This window comes from Xiphophorus hellerii, chromosome 8 (assembly GCF_003331165.1).
Source record: "Xiphophorus hellerii strain 12219 chromosome 8, Xiphophorus_hellerii-4.1, whole genome shotgun sequence".
Taxonomy (NCBI): domain Eukaryota; kingdom Metazoa; phylum Chordata; class Actinopteri; order Cyprinodontiformes; family Poeciliidae; genus Xiphophorus; species Xiphophorus hellerii.
The window spans coordinates 21,158,561-21,180,904 of record NC_045679.1 but is presented as its reverse complement, the minus strand read 5'-3'; the positions used below and the strand labels follow the sequence as shown (position 1 = coordinate 21,180,904).

Sequence of the window (22,344 nt, the reverse complement as noted above, 5' to 3'; positions counted from 1 at the left end):
CTCCCAGATTAATGTAGCGCTGTTTAGTCTCTGTTACTGTTAAACACCAGCAAACATTTTTATGCAAATAAGCGCTGAATGTAGACAGCGTGTCCTCGAGTAAAACACAAAGTAGCGTGATAAACTGCACAAAGTGACTCCCTAGTAGGCCTTCATAAAGCACTAACGGTGCACTTTGTCTTTTGTGCCACTTTTTCCTTCAGTTGCAGTCACACTAATAGCGAGCACACGGTGCCTCGCAAAGATATTTTCCCGAAACTATTTCACATTTAGTTTTGTTACAGCCACAAATGCCGGTGTCTATTTTTGTAATTGTACATAATTCGAAACAAAGCATTTCTTTTCAAAAAGATTTATAAAATTCTAAATGAAACGGCATGCGTTTATATTCGTCTGTCTTTACTCTTAAACCCCAACATGATATCCTGCTCAGCTAACTGACAGTCGGGTCAGGTCGGGGGTACAGTTGGAAAAAGAAAAAAAAAAGAAACCTCCTGCATCACCTTGAACATAATATCCCCATAATGAAATTTATCATGCTCTGTGGATCTATTTCTTTAACATGGACATGTGCTACCTGATAGAGACTTTGAAAATCCTAAAACAGGAAGCATTTAGATCAATACATCACTATTTTAATCAATGTGTTTAGGATGGAATAGTCAAAGTCCAGCATAGAATCTATGGCAAAACTTGAAAGTTGATCACATATTTTCTCCATCCAATGTGACTGACCATAAAAGAACAGACGAAACTTTTCTCTGTATATGCAAAACTGAGAGCAACATAGCCTGAAATACATGCAGATATAATTGCAAAAGAAAAACACATACTGTAAAAAAAATCTTATGTATTTCTGGTGCAAATGTCTTGGTACACTTGAAATAAGAAAACTAACTCACAAGTAACTTTTCAGTAAGATATAAGAGCTCGTTTTAAGTAAGTAATTCCCTAACATTGATGAGAGAGTACTAGTTCCACTGGCAGATTAATTCAAGACATTTTTCCAGAAATCTCTTGTTATAAGTGAAATGATCTGCCACTGGAAGACGTAGTTCACGTGCATTAAGGTATTTGCACTAGAAACTAGACCAAAAATACATGGCAATACGTTATGATTCTGCAGTGTTTTAAATATGTGTGCCTAGTCATTTTGGAAAATCAAATTTGCGGAAACCGTAGTGATTGCGGTGAGGTTGGGATAAAATTGTGTCTTGAATTACTATAAGAAAAACCACTTTCTCCAAATGAATCTGGTGGAACTGTGCTACTTCTAAATGTCTGAGTGTAAAAATATCAAGAATGCTCTGGAACTGCAAAGTAGTGGCACAAATCAAGCTTATTGCAAAAGGCTTATATGGCAAAATGGCCCATATCTGCACTTCAAAAACATTCCTGATCTGTATTTTATTTTAACAGGCGTAAGGTTTGTTTGAAAATACATGTTTGAAAGCAGCTGCATTAAAAAAAACAAAAAACGCTGGCATATTTAATGCTGATAGTGATGTTGCATGTTTTTTTAATAAGATTGTATTTAGTTTACCTATATATTTGACATCCTCATTTGTCATACTATAAATTCTGTGTTGTGTGTTATTTTTACACCGCAGCATCTAACATTTGCAGTCAAAATTGATTGCTTTATTGATCAGTTTTGACTGTGCGGCATTAAAAACTAATGAAAGACGGAACATGAACTTGAGCGAAGCTTCGAAGAGCATTGATTTGTTATCCCTGATTTCAAATATCAAGTTCCAGGCGTTTTCCCCTTAATTCCTCCTCAGTGATTGCTGGAATAAAGAACCAATCCCATCACTTGAAATCAGCGAAGCACATAGAGAAAAAAGACAGAATAGGCAGATAAATGGAGAGATGACTAATTTCTTTATACTTCACCTCCAAGGATTCAACAGTCCTTGTGATCCAGAACAACGACAACCATTTAATTGTGGTCGATAGTTCTCCAGCCTTTCTGAATGCCTTTCAGAAAATGTCAGCTGTCATTTTTTGTGTGTTCAGTCCAGCCTTTGTTCCAGACTAAGGCAGCATATTGTGGAGAGAGTGTGCAAAACATGACTTTTTGACATATCAGAAAGTCATTCCTCTAAAAAAAAACAAAAAAAAAAACATCTGCAACACTTAAGTGTATTTTATTGAGACTGTCTGTGATAGGACATATTTGGAGCAACTTTTTACTCATAGAAATCTGAAAAGTGTGGAATTAATTTAGATTTACCTCCCCTTGTTCTGCAGCTACAGCTTCACTTTTTTTTTTTTTTTTTTTTTACCAGCGTTGGCCACTCACAGTTGAGAGCCCAATTTAAACATTGAGCCTTTTCTGAAGTTATCAGATGTGTTTAAAAAAACATCATTGACTAAGTTTTTGAACCAGTTTATGACTAAAATATTCAGACTTGCATTTAAGTGGCTTACAGAATAAAACAAAGAAAAAGATATGGACCATTTTGTTTAAAGTAGTAGAATATTGGACAGTCAAAAGAGAGACTTTCAAGTGAACGTCACTGATAATGACTTATTTAAAAAAAAACAAAAAAACAACAACTCTACACTCCAAATAAAATGCTTATATTCCAATCATTCCCATGGGAATGATGAGGTTAATAACATCCAGCTCCTACATATGCAGTCTGTTTCTACAGATAATCACTCCCAGAAGTTCACTGATTATGTGTTAGGATGCCACCGTTCCAACAGGTCCAGTCTGGAATTATCCTCATTACCAAAAAGTAAAAAGTTAACTCTTAGTAGCATTATAAGAAAGTGTAAGAGATTGGAAACAAAAGCAGACGCTGAGTCTCACACGCATAAAGGTCACCATCTGTCTGCATTTGTCAGTAGATGCAGACATCCTGAAATCACATTGACTTCAAATTAACTCAAGAATAGACAATGCAGAGCTTCCTGAAATGGATTTTTATGACTGAGCAGAAGCATCCAAGCTAAACATCAACAAGGGCAATGCAAAGTGTTGGCTGCAGTAGCATGAAGCTTGCCTCCAGTGGATTCTAAAATAGTAGAGATGTGTACTCTCTACTTGCCTGACTTTTCCAAGAGTCGGAAGAAGAGGGGCGGCGGGATTGCACTTTATGTGAGTGAGAGGTGGTGTAATCCCGGTCATGTTAACGTGAAGGAACAGATTTGTAGCCCGGACATTGAACTTCTGGCTGTGGGAATGCGGCCGTGTTATTTACCGAGGGAGTTTACGTCCGCCATTTTGATCGCTGTTTACATTCCCCCATCAGCTGATGCAGCGGTGGCCTGTGACGTCATCAGCTCTGCCACAGCCAAACTCCAGACTCAACACCCGGACGTTGTTATTGTGTCTTGTCTCTTGTCTTGTCTTGTCTCTATGCTGTAACTGCGAAGTAATTTCCCTGCTGGGATGAATAAAGTACTTCTATTCTATTCTATTCTATTCTATTCTATTCACTAAGTAACATGTGAAGTTGGCTGCAGAAGGAATTGTGATGTTAGACTGTTTTATTAGGGGTTCTGTTCCATGCACCCAAATTTGTGGGATAGTTTGGGGATGACTGCTTTCTTCTCTAACATCACTGCGCATCCGTGCATGAAGCAAGGTCCTTGAATATGTAAATGAGCAAGGATGGTATAGAAGAACTTGACTGGCCAGGACCAACATCCTATTAAATCCTGTGGATTAAGAATGGGGTGCCACTAGAGCTCGTATTTGTCAAGGCAACCAAGCACAAACATTTGGTGATATAGTTTACTTAGAAGCAAAGTCCAAAGAAAAGAGAGATGTTTCTAAGCTTTCTGATGGGTACTGTAAATCCCGAGGCTGATGCAGAGTTTCACTAAAACAGAACCGAATCCACTGTCCCACAGCACTAACCTGGAGGAACAATCAGTCCTAGGAACAATGCTGTAGGCCTCACAGTAAAATAAAAATAATTCAAGCTACAAGTCCCCAGAAATTTTCATAACTTCTCCAACAGGTCTACTAAAACTCCTCCTTTCTTAGATTTAACAAAATCACCTGATAGCATAGCAAATTCAGTCCACATGCAAGTGAATTTTATTTGCTGGGAAATACAAGTAGGAAACAAAGCAGGGATGGGGCTGCCTCTGTGCTGCTTCTTACCCACCGCCAAAGTTAAATTGGCAACAGTGAGTTTATCCCTTTATTTAAAACTCTCTCTCTCTGAAGTGGCAGAATAAAAACAGCTGCATTAAGAATTCGTTTGTCATGTATTCCCAGCCATTCAAACAAGCAGTTTTTTGATCATAACATTTTGATGTCATAAACACTAGCAAGCTGAAAAGCTCAGGAGCATTATCTGTTGGATAAAAAGGTTAATATAGCCTGATTATGAAACCGGTCTCTCAAAATCTTGGTGAGTGGTTTAATAATGTGGCTGAAAGGTCGGATTCCTGAGTGTTTTCTGACTCTGTAACATGCGGAAATGTGCAAAAGTTAAGGACAAAGACTATATTGTGGGGCGCTGTACTGAGTTTTTGGACGTTTTTAGCTACTTAAAGCGTTACAAAATAATGGACATTTTCTAATTCCAGTTGAATTTATGGAAGTGTTCTGAAATACAGTAAATTGGAAATTTTAAATAGCTTGGGCCTTTTCATCATGGGGGAAATGTGTCTTGGCACAATCTAGACTGCAGCAATCAGAATTCATGCAAGTACACATGAATATACTTAATCATATACCCTTGCCATGTTGTTTTTCTCATGGTGATTCAGGCCCTGCCATGCACGTCTTTATCACACATACAGTTAGAATAGATACTTTATTTCTTTTCTTTATTTCTGGCGAGGGTGGATGTCATTTTACCTGTAATGTAAGGGGTTAGGGCTGAATAATAATTTATTATTGCAAAGAATTACTGGTTCTGACTCAGAAAAATGGTTTTCCATTGCATCAGTAGCGGTTTAATTGCAGTAGCTCCCTTCAGTCTCATTTGTTCCCCTGCGAGGTGTTCCAGTTAATGAGCACAGTGATTGAGTGCTGATGACATATTACTGTATGACTCATTACTCCTTTAAATTTTCAACAAGAAGAAATTAGATTAATATACTTCACTCTGATTTACTTCCTTTTTCAGTTGTGCATTGTGTAACACAGCAATACCTTTTTTAAAGAGGCGTAGCTGTAAAGAGTTTCGTTTTTTCCATAAATCTGTAAGACCTGTATTTTGGTATTTTTTCTTAATTATTATTATTTTCAGTATCTACAACTTTTTTCATTTTCAGGTATATTTAACCCTCCTGTTATGTTTTAAAGTTTAATTTTTCTTTTAAATAGTTGAAAGTATTTTTTTTTTTGCATGAAACTTTCTCTATTTGTCTTCATAGGTGCACTCTACATTTAAATTGAAAATTTATTAATTTTACACATTTGAACCCCCGCCCCCCCCTCCTCCCCCCGCGTCTACTTTTTACATAGATACTGTTCGGATCAATTTGACCCGGCAGTCAAGTTGAAGTGCAAAAGAAGATTTTTAAAAATGCCCAATTCTATATGTTTCCTTGCAGCTATGAACCATATTTCACCACACACACCCACACACACACACACACACGCCCACGCACGCGCACACCGACACACGCAAGCCCACTTTCTCACTATTTTCTTTCCTTCACTAGGAAACTGCGAGAAAGCAGGTGTTCACACAACTTTTGACGGGAATCTTTTCTGGTCCCGTGGACAAACTCCACCCACACTGAGTGGACACTCAGCAGAAGTGGAGAAAAACATAATTACTTTCTGCATGACTCATTTATCTTGATTTTAATCAGCGGGTCAATTTGACCCAGAACAGTATGTGTGTCTCAAGTTAATTTTTTTTTTTTACTCTTGTTTTTTCCCCAGAAGAACATGTAGCGAGTCATCTAACATGGGCAAATTTGTGAAGGCAATACATTTCCATGACATCAAGATACAGTTGTTATTTCAAAAGCAAGAGTTTGGGAGAGATGATACATTATTTTGCTGAAGTTTTTTTTTTTTTTTTTTTTTTTCAATTGATCTGAATTAAGATCACAGTATGTCATCATTGTATGGCATATTATGAGTCCGTGAATATAAATTTTACATCCAGGAATAAAATGGATGCAAAACTCAATGTAAAACAAATTATAAACTAAGTTATAATTTTAGTTGTAAAATTATAAAAGTATATTAAATCTCCAATGCAACAGATACTGTTACTATTTACGAAATATATCAACGTGCTAAACGGTTAAACGTATAACGTAGCAGTTTGATCTAGAGTTTTTATTTTTATTTTATTTAAATATAAAGAAAGCAGGTTGATACTTGTCTTGTTCACTTAATTTTATTCTTAAAGTCTGCCTTCCTTGTGAAGCATTTTCATTTATCTCTGTCATGAATGGGTGACGCCCTTAATTTATGCAGTTTTATCATGCTCCACATGATGGCGAGCGTCAGCGTGATAAGCGTAAGATGCCCTGATTTACTACTTCAGCATCAGTTCTAGCCTGAGGACAGGTTTCTGTACAATAAAACCGGAAATTAGATGTTTTTACCTTCAAAATAAAGGTCGACATCAACTTATTTTGACAGGAGAGAATGTGTGCGGACATTACAAGGTGAGTAATGGACTTATATAAACCATTTCTGGTCTTTTGTTTAACAAAGTGTTGTGGGTGGCTCACAAAGATAGAAGAAACACTTTGAGTTTCTTTAATGAAAACAGATACAGTTTGAGTCTGACTAAAGGCCTATATAGAGCTCTTAGAACTACTATTAATCAATATCTGATAATAGTAGGGTTTTATAGTTTATGTTTCAAATGTATGCATTATTCTATGTCATAATCATTTTTCTTGCCTCTATAAATTTAAGTTTAGGTGATTATATCTTGTAGAATGTGAGTTGATGTTTACATTTCCTTTTTGTGTATATGTTTAGAGAGTGGTGACCAAGTGTACTTTGTTATATGTTTATCTGAAAGGGGAGTTGTGTTTTTTTTTCCCTTAGTTCACCTAGTCCCTGACTTACTTTGAGAATGGTGCTGCTTATTTTATACTGGTATTCCATAAAGGCAATCACATCTAAACAAGAAGTGGGTGGTATGTTCAAAGAGTAGGAAGAAAAGGTTGCTATATTATGAGGGGAGGGGAGGATTATTAACCAATAATTTAATTACAAACTGTTATGCTATTTCTATAATGTTGTTTTCTAAAATTAAAAAAACCTGCATAAGTTATTATTCTATCCGTAATTATGACTACAATATAACCTGCAAAGTTCATGTTTATTAATAAATGATAAGAATGAATGTTTAAGTGTAATTAGAATTATTAGGTATACTACTTTATTTTGAAAAGCCCGGCCGGATGCCTCGTTTATGATTGCGTCACGCTTGACGCCGGTGCAGAGTGGCCCATTGAGCCCAATCTTTAAATAGGAATAATACCCCAGCGTACAGTTGCGGCAGCCTGCTGGCCCGGATATTTTAGTATTTTCTCTGTCTCTGAACCTCAGCAATAAATTCCAGGATGCCTTCAAATAAAAACATGCAAGGTAAAGAAGAAAAGCGACTCGGAATTATTTTTTACATATATTTTGCTTGTCTGCCATTAGCTAAAGCGTTGAGTCTTTACAATAGAGTGTCGCAGGCCGGCTGGCTCCAATTCAAGACCAGCTAGAGGCGGCATTATTGCACTTATCGTTGGAATAACCTCAACCTTCCTTTTGTTTGCAGGTGGGAAAGCTTTCGGTCTGTTGAAGGAGCAGCAGAGGCAGAAACTGGAGGAAATAAATAAGGTAGGAGTGTAGTCTTTCTGCGAGCCTCTCTAACAGCATTTGAGTTAATGAGGTCGTGTACACTTGACTTGGCATTGGCCTTGTTTTTGAACGTGCAGCAGCCCCGGCGGCTTGCCGAGGATTCGCTGCAGAGGAGCCTCCTCACCGCCCCTACGATTGGTGAATTCCTGAAACATAGTTCATATTTGAGTGTAGCTGGCCGCTGCAATGACAGTAATTCATTTTTATTGATTTATTGCCACCTTGTAGTGTCTTGGCACTTGTTGAATGGCCGCATACCTTCGCACATGAATGCCTTTGGGAACTGTTTCCCTCTGACCCGATCACATCGATCTGTTGTAGCTGCTCTGCCTTCTCCCTCCTTCCCATCATGGTAGAACAGGTGTCCGAATGGGCTCTTTGTTTCGTGCCCAGGCCTGTTCTCGTCAGATATCTGCAGTGGCCCCTCAGATTAACCAGATTTCCCCATAATATGTGCTTCCCTCCATTATACACCCTGGCCTGTCGCCTGTTATCTGCTCACAGCTGCAGCAGCCGCATGGAAAACAGTCGCTGCAGCTTGTTACATTTTACTGCATGGCACTCCTTGTTCCCGTTATCTGAAGATAACGCGTTCTTTGTTTGGTAATTGGAGAAATGGGAGGTGAGATGACCCCAGCGTGCCCAATGGTTCTTCCTTTTGGGATCTGAGAATAACTCAAAACTGTGTGCGAATCATTAACTTTTGCTCGGTATCTGTCTCATTTTACAGTACAGAAGGACAAATGCATTAGGATATTCACAATGCCTTCCAAAAGTATTCATACTTTTTGTTTCAACCAGAAAAAAAATCTATGTTTTAGTAAGCTCTTATGTAGTAGACCAACACAAAGAAGAAAAGGATGCATGCTTTTTTAATTTATGTTCAAGCTAAAAGTATGCCACATGTCCTCAAATCCTCTAAATCAAAGCTTTTGCTATATTTACAGCTGCAACACTTTCTTAGATATGCCTCTACAAGATTTGCACACCTAACTCTGAAATGTTTTCTGTTCTTCCTTGGAAAAATGCCTCAATCTCCTGCAGATTTCATAAAGAGTGTCTGTCAACATCAATACAGATTATCAACTTGATTTTGATCTGTCTAGGTTTATTCAGACACAATAAGATGCTTTCATCTCAGCCACCCGATGGCAAGTTTTCCTGTATGTTTTAGACTGCCTGTTCTGCAGGAAGGCAGGCCTCCAACCTAGTCTGAAATCTGCCATCGCCAAACTGGTTTCTTTCCAGTGTCGCCTTGTTTTTAGCTCCATCCATCTTCCTGTCAGCTCTGACCAGCTTGTCCATCATATCTGAAGAAAAGCTTCCCCACACAATGACGCTGCCTCCATCATGTTTCACCACAGTGACGGTGTGTTCAAGATTATGTGCACTTGGGTTTTCTGTTGTTTGGCAAAAAGAGTGGAAAAATTCTGGTGCATTTGTGTCCCATCTGACCAGAGCTCATTCTGCCACATGACTTTCTTGTCCCCTACTTGGTCTGTGCAAAACTGCACAAATATCGTTCTTTCATGACTGGCTCTTCCATAAAACCCAGCATTTGTGAAAGCATAACTTGGTCATTTTTGACATATTCTCTCACCTGAGCTACGCATCTCTGCTGCTCCTCCAATTACCATTGTACTCTTGACTGCTTCTCTAGATAATGAACTTTTTTTATTGTTGTTTTATAATCTCGCTTTGTTATAAACTTCTCCCTGATCCATCTGGGTTGTATAACAGTCTTCATGATCCACGTGTTTATGAACTGCTGTATTTATACTAAAGTTAAAGTACACACAGGTACTCTCAAATTGTTACACACAATGTGTGCTCCAGTAAAACATTCTCAACTTACAAGAGATACTGACAGCAAAAACACACACTTTAAACAAACCTGTACAATATGAAGTTAAAATATTCAATGAATCAGAATATATGTCCTGACAAGTCTCGTTTGTTAGATTAAAAATACCTTTGAAAATAGCCTTTAAGTAAACATTAATCACACTTTTTATTAAGCCCACATTTCCGTTTTGAAGAATTTCTTTTTCTGGTGGAATATTCTAATTTTAATTGTGTTTTCATCCGCTGTTGGCAAAAAAAATCACTGTGATTAAGAGAAATAAAAATCAGCCAATCTAATTAATCCATTTAATGTGTTTCACTTGTCGATAGTTACTAAACTAAATGCACTTCACAACCAGTAATATTCTAATGCATTGAATGGGTTTGTGGGCATTTAGAATAATGCAGTTCAAATTGGAGATTCTAATGGATTCTGATAAAAGTTGCTTCTGATGCTAAAAAGAAAACCTGTGAAATAGAAGGCATGTATTCTATTGCCCAGAATGTTGCAAAAGCTGTAGGGAAACTCTAGAAGTGCAGAATTTGTAGAAAATCTTGACAAGGGGAAATCTAGCGAGAGCTTTCAATAAGGATCTTGAGACAGAAGTACAATATTTTTGTTTTGACTCATGCGAGGCAATGTTGGCGGAAAATAGATTTCACGGTGTGATGTACAGGAACTGCACTTGTCGGGATGTGTTTGCATGCTCCTGCCTGTGAGAAGACTTTCCTGTGGGAGGGCTGCAGTCAGCTGAGTCAGTCTGCACTGATAACCATCCAGTTGCGATGGTTATCCTCTTTGATTGCAAGCTTCAAAGTCGCGCAGAGGTCAACACAGAAAAACAGACTCGCTCTGTCTTCCCTGCTCTGTGTTCGCGGTGGTGGATGACTCCCACACAGCATATTGCACCATTATCATTTTATTAGAATGGCTCCCTTCAGGCACTCCCACTCCCTCATGAGGTGCCCCAGTAATGAAGTGGTGACAAGGCAGGATGAAAAGCACTGTGAGATAAGATACAATTAGATCAATGCCATTTGTGAGTACCTGGTAACTTAAGGAAAGGTGTCATAACAGTATTAATGGTTTTCAGTTTCTTCTTAATATGTAAAAACTGTTTTTATGTGTCCTCCCCCCATTTTCCTTCAGTTTTATCACCTCTTCATCTTTCTCAGGAATACCTGGAAGACCAGAAATACAGGGATGAAGAAGGCCTGGCAGAGAAGCTGGAAAGCTTAAAAAGTGAGTAAATCCACTCTTTACGTCAGCTGTTCCAGTATCTACTAGTCTGATTGTCCCTTTGAGGAAGTGTGCTTTTCTTCTAGTTGCTGTCGTGCCTTCAGCAGTTGTTTAGTCGCTGCACGGTCTGCGTCGGCCCCTTTGGTCGTGAGCATTTTTGCTGTTCTCTGTGGGAAAGACGGACTGCTGTGATTTCCAAAAAGATTTGCTGGGCCAAGTTCTCAGTGGGCTGAGAGGAATGTGCCGGGGCGTTCCTCCGCTTGTTGTTTCAATGTTCAGAACCTTGCTGGGCAAACTCTGAGCTTCTGGGAACAGAGAAAACATTGCTGCTAGCTAATTACAGAAACAAAGTTGCATGATTCGCAAGCACCATCCCACTCCTCCACTACACATGTATGCATCTGGTGTTGTTTTTTTTGTTGTTGTTTTTCTTTGCTCAATGTAAATTCTGGTTATAATTTTCATGAGAGAGTGACATCTAGCTATTTAGCTTAATAAGTTCTGGAAATGGGGAACATGCCGCAGTGTCCTACTTAGAGTGTAGGCCTGCTGGAGGAAATGGAGCAGTGACATATAAACAGCACCCAGGTCCTGGGAGGTTGCTCTTTTTATTTTTTTCCCCTTCCTCCTCTTTTCCATACTGTCCCAGTGACCCAAAGGTCAACCCCCGGACAGCTATTGGCAACCAGTACATTTCCATCAGTTCACATCTTTACCACTTTGAAGCCTCCTTCTATACATTAAATCTGCACTGAGTTTCTCCTGATCATTTGCATGCATAATTGTTAATTTAGTTGGGTTTTTTTTGTCGTAAAATATTTTACCAGGTTTTTGACGTGACAAACTTCTTTTTAAAACAAAAGAGCCCTTTTGGCATTAAATCATAATGTGTGTGTATGCAGGATTTCCCCCAGAAAACTTGCTAAGCCCAGTGGTCGGGGAACCAAGGCAGCCCACCGGCTGTCCACCATGTTTTTGTATTAAAAGATGTTAAGTCGACAGGAAAAGTAAAAATATTACTGGATAATTATATGTTACGGAAAAACATCGCCAGTGAAATGCTATTTAAACCCACAACTAGTGTTAAAAACAACTAATCAAAAAATACAATTAAAATGAAAATCAATTATTTGCACTTCTGTTTAATCCAAATTAAGTCAGAGGCTCCATCAGGCCCCCCAGGGCTGCTAATATTTTAACACAGACCACAGATGCATAAATGTAACATTTGTTTATTGACATTATCAATGCTGCTAAATTTGATTTAATGGTTTCAGCATACATAAATTAAAAGATTTTAAATTATTTAACATTTAAATTTAAGATGTTAAGGAGCTGGCAAGTTTACTTTGTAAAAGTTCAAAGAACAATCTTAATAGTTAGATTGTTTTGTTACCATAGCTACAATCTGATGCTGTGAGATTAATCTTTGAGTTTGAGCTCTGTTTGTTCACAAATACAAATGAGTAAACTGCATTTATAACTTATTGCTTTTTAGGTTGGCCAATTAAACTACTACCCCTCCTGTTAGAGGTGCTGATGTTTTTGGCAGGATGAGAGAGGGGCCCCGAGGTCAAATTCTGCTCGAGGCCTCAAATTCTGCGTAAGGACCGGCCCTGCATGATGAGTCAAATCCGCTGCACTGCGCTGAGAGATGCGCAACAAATGGGAGATTTAATTTAATGCTGCTAATGTGGCTTTAGTAGCTCTTCAATTTCTGTCTGTTGAGTTTTTGATAAGGGGACACAGAAACTGCTTTGGCTGCTCAAGTTTGTTGCTCGAGTTTTTCTGATCTCCGCACAGCCGCGCGCATTAATTCTGTCTGACTAAGTAGACAAAGCATATGATATGGTTTGATGCATGGTGTAACCAGAAAAATTTAACTAAAAATAATGATAAAATAATATAAAACTAGCGTGAAGCATAACTACGAGGAGAGCGCAAAAGCTCCTCACCTGCTGATGATGAGGTTAGCCTGGTTCGTTAACTACTAACGCACCAGCCAACTGGGACCATACATAAACTTTACAGGGAAGACAGAGCCACACGCTGGGCCGCGTGTTGAGATGTAAAGGCCACATAATGTTTTGTCCACAAATATAAATCATTCTCACCGCTGGCTCAACGCGCACCTCTTAAAGCGTGACTACAAGTTATTCCTGTGGTTCACATAGAGCTGCGCAACCAGAGCTAACGTGGTTTGTTTTAAACTCTTACCTTGATGTTCTCCATAACATAATTTCTCACTGGGGGTTGATGTAAATATCCATATAAGTCAGCCTGTGTCCAGTTTGAGTGAAAGGAGGCGAGCGGGATCCGCGCTGAGATAACTTCAGAGATAAAGCAGCAGCAGCGCAGGAGGCAACGCGCAGACGCAAGGCAACAGGCGCGAGCTGTGTGATTGGTAATTTTTGCAATGCTCTCAAAGCAATGCAAAAATTACTAACACTAATGATGCACAGAAGCTTAAACACCCACCTGCTTATTTTTAAGTCTGGTACCCATTTCCAGCAGTCATTGGGCTTTACATGGGTCACCAGGGCAGCACAAATAAATATCGTGCACACACACTCAGATGGCAATTTACACAAGTTGGTTAACCTAACAAGCTTTTTTTGGGACCATGGAGGTGATCCTGGAGTACCTGCAAGAAACCCATGTTTATATGTTGTATGGGGAAAGCATCCTAACTTTATTTAACAAAGGCTGAGATTCAAACCCAGATTCCTATTACTGCAAGGCAACAATGTCCTTTATTTTATATCTCTTATTTATACACATGGGTAAATGTCTCCTTGCCTTTAAAATTTCACTTCCAAGAGAGACCTGGCAAGAACAAGGTGCTGGTGTTTTCTAGTTACTGTGTGTTTTTAATTTGGTTGAGGTTATTAAGTTAAATTAACTTGATCCCAAGTTAACTGAAATAGGAAGATCCATCCATTATCTATACTTAGTTATCTGGTAAAAGTCGTAAAGGAGGAACTGGTGCCTATCTCCGGTGGTCATTGGGTGAAAGACACATGCTTGACTGGTCATTAGGAAAAAGCTGTACTCCAAATCAAATAAATTTTTCAGCTTATTATTTTTATAGGAAGAAAAATATGTCTAAGGTTTGTACTTGTACCGTGATCCTATAACCTAAGTACATCCCAAATTTGGACTTAATGTCTTAAACCTCTACTAATGAACTTTCCTAATCTGTTCACTTAAGATTTATGTGTAGATTTTTGAGAAAACTTCTGTTTACTTGGTAATCACAATTCATAAGAAATATGCATTTAGTTACATTGAGGGCACGTATAATTGTCTATTTACCAGTCTCAAATATCCCAAAAAATAAAGATAATGATTGGAATTCAAAATATGTTTTAGATGAAAAGATGCCATTATTGCAGCTCCATCTGGTTCCTCGGCCATTGTCCTTCAGTCTTATGAAGGCATGGGAAACATTCTTTGTCAACAGGCCAAAATGGCACAAATAATCTCCTGTGTTATCGTCCGGTTCAGCTATTTTATCACCAAGCCTCTATAAAATGGAAAGCTTCTTCAGACAACAGTTGGTTGAAAACGTGGACGGGAGTAAACTCACTAATCAAAGTACACCTCAGTGACTCAAAATGTTCAAATAAGCAAAAACTGAAGTCATTGCATCACATTAGTCATTTTGTTCCAACAGTTGCTTTAGGAATCCAGAAAGGAGCAACAACTGAAGGCTTGAGTTGTGTTGAGTTGAGCCCCTTTCTGAGGCTGCAGATGATCAACAGGCTGCACTACAACAAGTGGTCCTCTCAAAAAGTCATGTGTGTGTGCGTGGAGGCCCCCTCCTGAGGGTTTATGAACAGGGTTGGCATTGTCCTGTCCCTCTTCCCCAACGATTCACACAGTTAACACAGCACCCCCCTCTCTCTCTTCCAACACACACAGAGCGTCTATTGTGGGACAGAAATAGCAAGAGTAATCTGACCAAAGGGGTCTTTTAGGGAAGTGGAAGGAGGGAAGAAACGCAGAAATGCCTCCTTGCTGGAGTGTTAAATGTGATGTTTTAAAGCAATGCAAGCGTAGTTAAAAATACACTATTTAACTCCAAATACCTATTAACTAAAGAAACTATGAACAACAACTTCTAAGTAGAACTGCACAATATACTGAAACAGAATCGTCATCACAATATCAGTTTGTGCGGCATCAGAATCACAAAGGACTCTTTGAATACAATATTTAGTGCTGTACGTTCAAATTCTTAAACAATAATGTATTTGGCCTGTTGAACGGACTTTCTTTGCACTCCATTTCTACAGTGGATGAATATTTTCATTGGCTGAGACACAAAAGCTCACAAGCAATGGTGGTGTGATGAAAGAAAAATATGTTGGTTAATAATAATAGAAATCATCATAACAGTGAAGATGTTTTCCCATTGGACAATTTTTACATTCATTTAATTTGTAAACAACAAAGCTATTGGAATTTAGCATTAGTTTTAAAAAAAAGCTGTGTTACTTTCTGTGGATAATTAAATTGCTAGTTCTGTTGCAAGAAGAAGCTGGTTTGAATACCAATCAGGGTGTTTCTGTATAGAGCTTGCATGCTCTCCCCCATGGTACTCCGGCATTCTTCCAAACTCCAAAAATACAAACGTTAGGATAATTATCGATTTTTGCCCACACTTATTCCCCATCCCGTTTGCTTTTGAAGATTAAGCACTTTTTAAACTTTTTTTTTTTTTGTCTTTTCCAGATCCCAACCTAACACGCAGTATTTAAGCTCCCCAAACTCCTGTTATTGTCATCTGCTCATGGCTCTCACTTTGAGATGTTCACTGTCAGTCTTAAGAGTGTGACCCGTGGACAGTGTGTGTCAAGAATTTTGCTGAGAAGTCAAATGCCAGCTCAGTTATTGTTGTTTGTACTACAGGATGTGGAGTGTGAGGTGAGATTGAACTCCCACTGTAAGTAATAATCCTGTGTGTGTTTGTTTTGCAGATAAATATGCTGAGTTTGACCTGAATGATGAAGGAGAGATTGGTGAGTAATAACCAGCTATAAAACACCTGCCGCCCTTGCATAACAAAGTGCAGTGTTGACAGAAAGGAACAGTAATTAATACTACATGTTTGTGTGTGTGTTGTCTGGCCTCAGAGAGGCTCATGTGTCACGGTTGTGACCTCGATGTAAAGTGAGACTCCTTCACTCGGCCCATAGCAGATGTGAGGTGAACAGGTGTTGAACGCTTCCAGCTTGTCTGCAGATGCTGATATTGTAGTTCTAACTTGAGTTTTGTTTTTCCTGTTCACATCTACTGCTGTGGTAAACCCAGATTTCGGAGAGTTGACTGTCGTTCACAGCTGCCAGGCAGCTGATCTGGGATGGCATGTCTCAGTAGCCAGCTGCTTCTTCTAGAATGACCTGAAGAATTGTGATGCTTTCTGTGTAGTTTTACACTATTGGCTTTTTATTTTTTAAATATCTAATCTCAACTTACTTTTCATCAGAAAGTTTAGTCTAAATACTCTTTCATTCTTGGTGTAGGATTAGACTAATTACTCTCATTAGTACTACTTAATGTCAATGGTCAAGCTTTACTTAACTTTTTATTTGTGCCTAATTTATGAATCTGTTTCAGTAAATGACCTGATACTTTTTAGTGCAATAAACATCTATTCCTTGATTGTAGGTTTGAGGTTTCTCATTTCTGAAAAGCTTTGTGACACTTATGTACAAGTTGTACGCTTATATGTAACAGTAAAGCTGCTTTCTAAATGTTTTCTATCTTGCCAAGAAACCCTGTCGTAACAAGCGATTAATCTATAAACGCATGTTAAATTAAAATGAGCTTGATCATTTCCATCTTGATGGTTAATTTTTTTTCAAGGTCAATTTTGCTTACAGAGACATAATCCATTGTTCTTATGGCTTTGGGTGTGTTTTTACATGCTATTGTTTTTGGTTGTTGTTTTGGTTTGGATATTTAAAGTATCTTCCACGTCCAGTGTTAAGTGTACTTTACTAAAGTTTGTTGGTATTTGAGAGAGTGAACTTGTATTATTTTGCCAATATCAATAAGGTACTTGAAAATGGCACAATAATATTATTTATGGCAATAATTATTGGGACAATTTATTGTCCAGCACTACCCAAAAAAAAAGCACAATTTTTTTCCTTTTCCTTCAGTTGTATAAAACACTGGTTTAATCAGTTTGAGCCAGTTTGTTTGACATTTTATTAACATAACATCCACTGATGGCAAAAGAACTTCTGCTAATGTAATTATTTCCCTTCATCTTCTCAGATTTGATGGGGCTGAAGCGGATGATGGAGAAGCTGGGAGTGCCCAAGACCCACTTGGAGCTGAAAAAGATGATCGTCGAAGTGACCGGCGGCGGCAGCAGCAACACCATCAACTACAGGGACTTTGTCAAGATGATGCTGGGCAAGCGATCCGCTGTGCTCAAACTGTAAGTGAACGTGTGAATTAGTTGTGAAAAGAACTACTTGTGCTTCTCTGCAAGCTGTGATTAACCTACTGATGATCAGTGTGCGTTATGTCTGAGAGCATGGTCAGTGTTGACATTTACCTGCTTCATCCATCTGCAGGGGGCAGTGGGATCAGTCATGATGAGCAGTGATGTCACTACCTACTTGCTATCAGTCACCATAGCAACAAAACCCATTTGGAAAGCCTATCCACAGTCAACACCCTTTGCTTTAGCTGCGATTAGAGGCTTATGTAACTGAGTCTAGGCTGATTAACTGCTGACAGTCGCTTAAAAGCTGAGGGGAAAAAAAAAATCAGAAACTCATTGGATCCTTTTTTGCTCTGTTTTTAAATGGGTTAATATAGCTGGTTTAAGCCTTGTAAAGCAGCTGTGTGCTGGGTCAGCCATGCCAAACCAGAGCCAGAATGGCTGCTGCATGTCAGTAAGCTGACTGGACCCCAGAACCCAGACTAATCTCATAATCCCAAAAACATCTATCAGAATGCAAAACTTTTTCTACTTTGCCTTCAACTGTTTGGTTTTTCTTTCTTTCTTTTTTTTTTGGAGCGTATCCCATAATCCCGCCGAATCCCACAGCATGCTATTTATAAAAGTCTAATTTCTTCCTGCTTCTATTTTCCACTCGTTTGTATTCTAGCAAGATAAGCTCTGCTTTCCAGAAATCCTGTTTATTTATGCTGTTTGTAAGATGGCAAAATGGTAAACTAGTAAATCCATTTTGCTTTAAAAATAGCAGCCTGACTTAAATTAATACCAGGGTCAAATCTGAGCTTTGACAGGGTCAATTTACCAGAAAAATACCACTTTTCGTGTGCGCTCATTTTTAATGTGTGCTCTTTAAACAGCCTGCAGTCCACTGGAGTTGCTGATAAGAGCGATTGTTTACAAAGCCTTTCTTTTGTCATGTTATTTTAATCTTTTAAGGGAGGAAGTATGAGGGCGAAGCTCGGGGTACAAATTTATAGCAGAATTGTTTTTTTTTCTTCAAAGCATTTGGCAGAACAGCAAATTATTTAGTTCCCGTCAGAGGAAAACAATTGCGGGCAGACTCCACAATAGTGCTTAGTTAGCATTAGGGCAAAGGACACCGAGTTACTATAGTTTGACAACAGCAAGTGATTATGTTGGATTTGTTTTTGTCTTGTTGTTTTTTTCAGTTTGGGGTTGTTTGTACACCATTAACGCATCTGTGCATCTGTTTTGGCATACTGCTGTCCTGGAGAGCAGAGATGCTATCAGTAAGTGTTGAGAGGAGAAAGAAAACAGACAAGTGAAAGTAGTGTCGCTTTACTCGTTTGGATCATTGATCCTTCTGGGATTAGTGGGGCTTTGCCGAGTTTTCCAGAAGAGGAAATTAAAGGCAAGCATTCACTCTAAATAGCTCATGTCAGATCCTTTTCTGTTCTGAGTAGATTGGAAGCTGCTATCCTCTTTGTTATTCCAGGTTTCCCTTTATTACTTTCACTTGTCATCATATGAGCCGTAACGGTAGATTTCTATAAATCCATTTTAAAATTGCATTTATTTACATTGATTTTGTATTTGAAAAGTTTTTTTTTAATCAATTCATTTAATTTTTTGGCAGCAAGAAAATTAGAAAGTTTGATTTGTTGTATTTTATTTGTTGAGCAGTGGCCATGCATCATTTTTGGTTCCAAGTTGTTTGACTTTTAAGAATTGTTTGGAAAATGTAATCTTCAATTATGGAGCACATGATGTAAAAGAACAAAATATGGTTATTTCAGCAGATTTGTTTTATTTATTTATTTTATTGTCATTGTCCCTCTCAATGTTAAGATACAGTCTGGAAAAATATGGAAATATATTTGTTTTCCAGACTTTGAAAAGTACAAAAATGTCTGTAAATGGAGGACTTGAAAACCTTTGACACAAGTCCCATAATCTCCAATGTATCTCAGAGATTCTATGAAAAACTTTTTGTATTTTCTACTTTCTGTTTCATCCCTTTTTGTTTCTTCCTTTGTCCCCATCAGAGTTTTGCTTTTTGAAGATAAAGCCAGCAGCAGCCCCTGCAAGCCAGACGGACCCCCTCCTAAACGGGACATCACTAGCCTGCCTTAAACTTTGATGTCAGACTGCAGAGCAGAGGGACTTTTTTGTGGCTGTGTGGAACATCATGGAATAATTGTATTATTGTGCAACCAGGGATCAAGGATGATGTTTTGTGAACAAGTAGTGTGTGCAAGGTTTCTGTCATTTGGAAGACTGAGCCTAAAACTCACTTAAAAGATGTTTGACTGTGAATATTCATGTTTTGTTTTCCCTTTAAATCAAATGTAGCAGTGATAGTTGTATATGTAATCCAACTGATAAGTTGCATTTTTTTTTACTAAGTGTTTTATGGTTGTATTTTTAAGGGAACACTCATAATTCTATAAAAGTTGCATCTCCATCTTTATTATTATTATTATTTTTACTTAATTTGAGAAAATCATATTTAACAATGCAAGATTAGGTCACTTCTGGAAAATCAAACAATAAGCAGTTTTTACAATGCATTTTCCCCACCGTCCTCAGCACTGGCCCTGATCATCAGACCCAAGGTGCTACGACCTTCCTTTTGAAAATTCCCTCACAGTTGTTGGCGAGATGAGCAGAAAGAGATTACTCTTAACTGGAAGAGTTTGAGTTTCGGCGCATGGCTTGAAGACCAGCCTGTTTAGATCCAGTTTCAGATGAGGTTTAAGCCGCTGCTCTTTTTGGACACCGTTTCACATACGGGCACACAAAGCAGAACAAATGCACACAAAAAAAAAAATTCCTACATAAAGTACAATCATGTTCTTTCCAAGTGCCTCAACCTGCAGATACTGTAAGGCTTTAGCCGTTCCAGAAAGGAGGAAGAGCACACATGCTTTCATGTAGAAACACTTTTAGCTTTGTAATTCCAGGAAATTGTGAATTTATGTTTATTAGGTATGATAGCATTAATAAGTGATTGCTTTGTATTTATGAGCGAATGGCATTTACAGTGTTAATTTTTGTCCTTTGCTTACTAACCCTTGTTTTCTATTTCACTATAAGTGTGTGGTATGTATTTGATTTGTCTGTCTCCCTTCTATTTTATCACCCTTTCAATTTGTTACTTTTTGTAAAACATTTTCTGTAATTTGTGCCTCTGTATGTATCCGCCCATTATCTTATCAATATCCCGCAAAACTATTGTGAAATTGGTACTTTCACTCATAACAGGGTTTACACATGATTTGTTTTCAGTCTTTTAGGAGTGTCACATTATTTTAATGTTAAGATGTGCATTGTTTGCAGACACCAAAGGAATTAAAATTTCTTCATACACTGGCTTGTTAAGTTCTTGCATTGCTTTTTTTTTTTCCAACGTGGGGACGTGTGGAGCGGGCTGTGAGTAGTAGATGTATGTTTTTAGCCGTTTTAGCTAGCTGGAGTTAACTCCTATTTTCAAACTCATTTATGTTGGGGGTTTTTTGTCAGATTTTTCTCCACACAAACATTGTTTAGCTCAGTGTTCTTGAAGTTTTTATGATTGTAGATGGGTTTGTGCAGATTTTCCACAACATATCGGTTGTTTTTGCCTTATTCTGCTACCTGCAATTTGTCACACAGGTCAGGATGTTGTAGTTAAAGTGGAAAAGCCAGTGGGATTCGCTAATTGCTGACCCCAGTGGCTAGGCTCCTCACAGTTAGTAATACAAGCCGATAACATGTTTTGCAGTGCAACCATGTGGACCACATGTTGATTCTTGCAACTTTCATAATGGTAACAGCCATTTTGAATCTCATCTTGTGGTTGGATAGCACTTTCCAAGTCCAAATTTTGACTTCTAAAATGCATTTTATTTGTTTTCAAGTATTAATTGACAATAAATCCTTCTGTGTGATTAGGGAAGGTAATATTAATGACTCGCTTTCTTCAAAGGGCACTTTCTTTGGAAATTTACAATAAAATGAACAACTTTCACATGCTAATGGGTTGCAGACACAATATGGACGTTGCTAAAATTGCCCAGTGGGTTTGGTGGTTTCATTGTTTCTAACAAACTATCTATTTTGTACTCCAGATTCTGACTTCTGAAACTGACCACAGCCCCACTATTTAGCAAATATAACACAAACAGGTGTGCAGTACCCCTTTAATTTTCACATTTGTAAACTTTGATAACTACCTATATTTATTTCGTGATAACGGTGTTTACTTTTATGCATTTTTGTAACAGTAAGTGTAAAACTAAAGCGATTTCAGCAAAATGTCAAGCTGCACATTGCATATTTTATTTATTTTACAGCAAAATGTCTTAATACTGGTTCCCTCTAACCTGATTCAATGGTATGCTTTAAATTTAGTTTTATTTTACGCAATTTTTCTGCATTGTGTGTGAGTGATTAAGCAATAAATGTCTTCGCGTGAACGTCACCAGCTGCAAATAGTCCTTTAAATTGGTTTCAGTCTTCTTTATATTCTGGATGGTATGTAAGGGCCGTTTATGCTGCCTCTCATTTGGGAGAACAGTTGCTGGGGTGTGGAACAGCATGGAGGATAATAAGCAGGACTCTAACAAGCCTGCTAACAGGCGGGCCTACTAGGATTATATTAAGCACCTCTGTAATTAAAATGATAACCACTATAGCGTGTAATAAACTGTCAGAGGCTTATAGAGTCACTGTGGACGAGAAAATACTAAGACACTGTGAGAAAGGGTAGGGAAAAAAAGCAATCCTGTAAATAGCAATTACCTTAAGGTGAATTTTGGACTCAAATTTATCCAATAAGTTTTATAGAATTACTATTTTACATGCTTTGACCATTATTAGCTAATTTCTACTTTTAAGCTCTTCTTTTTTTCCGTAATCTTAGTATCTTGCTCTTTGTTTTCAACTTTTTAAACAAGATTTATTTCATTTTTTTATCATGAGCTTGATTAATCATGAGCTATTTCCAAAATATCACCATCCATGCAT

At 38.0% G+C, this 22,344-nt stretch overlaps 1 protein-coding gene across 1 annotated transcript; it reads left to right on the top strand.

The window, feature by feature from the left end:
- Positions 1 to 7,373: 7,373 nt before the first annotated feature.
- On the top strand, positions 7,374 to 20,718 carry aif1l (allograft inflammatory factor 1-like). Its single transcript, XM_032570578.1, has 6 exons — positions 7,374 to 7,543; positions 7,725 to 7,786; positions 10,829 to 10,895; positions 15,875 to 15,916; positions 17,181 to 17,346; positions 19,383 to 20,718. Exons 1-6 carry the CDS (start codon positions 7,519 to 7,521, stop codon positions 19,468 to 19,470), a joined length of 450 nt encoding a protein of 149 aa, XP_032426469.1. The 5' UTR covers positions 7,374 to 7,518; the 3' UTR covers positions 19,471 to 20,718.
- Positions 20,719 to 22,344: the final 1,626 nt, after the last annotated feature.